Genomic DNA, 3,328 nt, shown 5'->3' on the forward strand with positions numbered 1-3,328 from the left:
CACACACACACACCACACACACATGTCGAATCTACTTCTCCGAAGAAACGGGCATGTAATCACGAATGTAGACCGGATGTTGTTCTATCTTGAGCCGTCGGAGAAGTCGACGTAGCGACTACTACTCGGGCCATTCACTACCTCCTCCTCCTCCCTCTCCACACTAGTCGATTGTCGGACTTCATATTCGATTGAAACCGTGGCCCGCTGCGTGCGAAACCAGCGGTGTCGGTGACCACAACACACACACACACCAACACCACACACATACACGCACACCGCACACACACACACCATACTTCACACAGGTCAATAAATTAGTTTATACTCTTTGAGCACACACACACACACACACACACACACACACACACACACACACACACTCCTGATCCTGTGCTTTCTGTCTCAGACGCCTGACATCTTAATCTTCATAAATTGTGAGTACAGGAGATCCTGCAGTGGTTCCTCTGGCCTCAGCGAGGGCTCCCTCTGTGGGTCAGTCCCGTGAACAGCCTCTGCAGGAGCTTTAGCTCCTGAGCACAAACGCAGTCTTAGTTTACTCCACTTTTAATTGCAGTTGTAAAACACTTGATACAACAAAAAACACATACATTGAAATTGATGTCATCTCCTAATAGTAAAAAATAACTTGTTCATCCTGATTTTATTATTAATTATTAGCAATCCCCCAAATGGGCCACACATAACCACAAACAATTTTAATTTTTTTTACTGACCACACAGTTTTGTTTTTATGAGCCTCTACCAACTGGTCGAGCTGGCCTTTTATGGTAAAAGTGCATTTTCAACAATCATCATACAGTAAAGTATTTGTATGCATCACACTCAAATAAAACACAAACTGAAATACAGTTTGTTTCTTTTATGGAAAATTAGCAATATATACTACCAGATTTATTAATAAAAGATAATACATTATAATTTTTTTAAAAAAAGGAAAAAAGTAATGTAAAGTGTTTTTCATAATAAAAAAAAGACTTGCTCATCTTACTGTATTTGCTGAATTGCCCTATCAAGAAACCACTGGCCTAACAGCAAATGTCTATATCCTGTGTTGGCCTAACTTGCTCATCTGTGTGCAACTTTGGGCTGTATGCCATGCATGAAATCTCAATCTCAATCTTTATTTATTTATATAGCACATTTAAAACAACCTTCAGTTGACCAAAGTGCTGTACAGGCAATAACTACAATATTAAATAACACAATGGGGGTAAAATAATAAAACAATAATTAAAAACATAATTAAAAGCACAATAACTAGAAACATACAAAAAATAAATAAAAAACACATACAAATATGAAAATGTAATGTTCAACTAGTATGAAAGGTGCTATATAAATTATTATCACTCTTTCACTCTGAGACTCATAAGGCAGTACTAGATTTAGTAATATTACCATGAATCTAGCCATTTATTTACCATATTTTATAGGAAAACATCTATGAAACTCTGAAGAAGTCATATCTGCCATAACGGGCCAATTCAACCGATTGGTTGAGTATATTTTCCAAAAAATAATTACACCCTTGTTAAAACTTTTTTTGCGCAAGTTCTCTAAATATGTTCAGTTAGTGCTCTGACACTAAAATATGTTAAAAATGATATGGTTACCTTACAACAGTTGAAGTAAAAGGTAGAGATCATTTTTGAATGACTTTATATACTATTTTGTTAGTTTGTTAATTTCACAGGGTTCAACATAGCCTTATCTTTGCTCAAACTAATAACCAAATGTTTAAGTTGCTTTATATTTTCCTATGAATTTGGCTATACAAAGTAGCTAATACCTAAGTTATTGAATACATGTATTGAGGTATGAAAGTACATGTTTTGAATCTGAATTTGAGATTGAAATACTCAAGTAAAGTACCCCAAAATATAACTAATTTCCAGTTTTTTAGTAAATGTATTCAGTTCCATTCCAAAGCTGATGATATGTGAAGAGAAAGTTGGTTATAACATATTCATGAAACCAGCAAAAAGATACAATTGGTATCGATAGAATAAACTAAGTCCTCCTGAATTCAGATGAATCAGATGTTCAGTTCTGCAGCTCTCCACTGGAGGGCAGTGCAGCGCTGTCTGTGGACAGTAGTTGACTTCAACAATGACAAATCACATAACTCTTCTAAACATCTTTACTGATGGAGCTTTTATCCTTAGTTTTAAAATGAATTTATATTTTAGTCAAACTCTATTTGAATCTGAAAGAATATAATCTTGTTTGTAAATACAGATACAGCTCTTTTGGTTGCTAAAGCAGGGGAGCTGCTAACAATTGGTGGTCCCTGAAAAATATTTTACTTGCGATCCTAGATCTTAAATATATATTCCATGCGAACTAATAATAATATGCTAATAATGACAAAAATACCTATACTTTTTAATATATTCCTTGACCCGTTTTTAATGTGAAGTTTAACGTCCACTCAACACATCAAAGTTGCTCAAAATAATTGTTATGGTAACTTTTGGATGCAACAAAAACTGCAAAATGGAGGGAAAGTGTCTGTGATGTTGATGTTATTAGCAAACCATTTTTTTTTTAAACTGTCGTAATCCTGAAATACATGTTATAATTCAAAGCAAACCTCACAGGCAAAATCTGACAGTACATTAAGTATGAAAAAGAGAATAATACGAGAAAACAATAATAAAAGGAAACTGTTCAAATACTGTGTATGTAAACATTGTACCTGGACAATTCTGGTAATAATATGAAGTGTAAAGCGAGGAAGAAAAAGGAAATCTATTTAGTAGCCTATATGTATTGTATTATGAAAAAAACAGCTGATTCTCAGTTTATTCTCATACAAGACAAAGGGAAAGCATACAATCATCACATCTGAGAGGTTATAACTAGAAAAAGTTTGGCATATTTATCCGTACAATTCCGTAATAAAAAATGTGTAAATAATTCTAGGAATGTTTTATTTTTCATCAATCATCATTATTTCTCAAATACACAAAACTGAACCGTGATGGCTTTGCATACCATACAAAGTAGTGGTCTGTATTCAGTTAATGCACATTTTAAACATGATTTAACAACACGTTTTTTCCGTATATCAAAGTTATAAATGTAAATTATGGTATGGGCCTTTAAGAAAAGCTAAATCATGCTTTATACACAATTGTAAGTGTCTACTGCAGTTTATTTCACCTCATGAGGAAGGACACCATCACCTTTGGTTTACCTCTCATTAGTCAAATAACACATGTTTCTGTATTCTGCATTTTAGTCCAAGAACCCCGTCACTGTCCTTTTCTGCAGAACTGAAGGACTTTACTTCTCTGTTGGG

The 3,328-nt window shown here is 34.2% G+C and overlaps 1 protein-coding gene across 1 annotated transcript in view; it reads left to right on the forward strand.

The window, feature by feature from the left end:
• The window catches only part of LOC104967671 (tetratricopeptide repeat protein 14), a 10,999-nt gene extending 10,469 nt beyond the window's left edge, over positions 1 to 530 (forward strand). Inside the window, exon 5 of the mRNA XM_010797184.1 lies at positions 448 to 530. Coding sequence (XP_010795486.1) covers positions 448 to 530 — 83 coding nt within the window. The remainder of the gene's footprint in view (positions 1 to 447) is intronic.
• The last annotated feature ends 2,798 nt before the right edge of the window (positions 531 to 3,328 follow it).

This window comes from Notothenia coriiceps, unplaced genomic scaffold, assembly GCF_000735185.1.
Source record: "Notothenia coriiceps isolate Sejong01 unplaced genomic scaffold, NC01 NC01_scaffold00037519, whole genome shotgun sequence".
Taxonomy (NCBI): domain Eukaryota; kingdom Metazoa; phylum Chordata; class Actinopteri; order Perciformes; family Nototheniidae; genus Notothenia; species Notothenia coriiceps.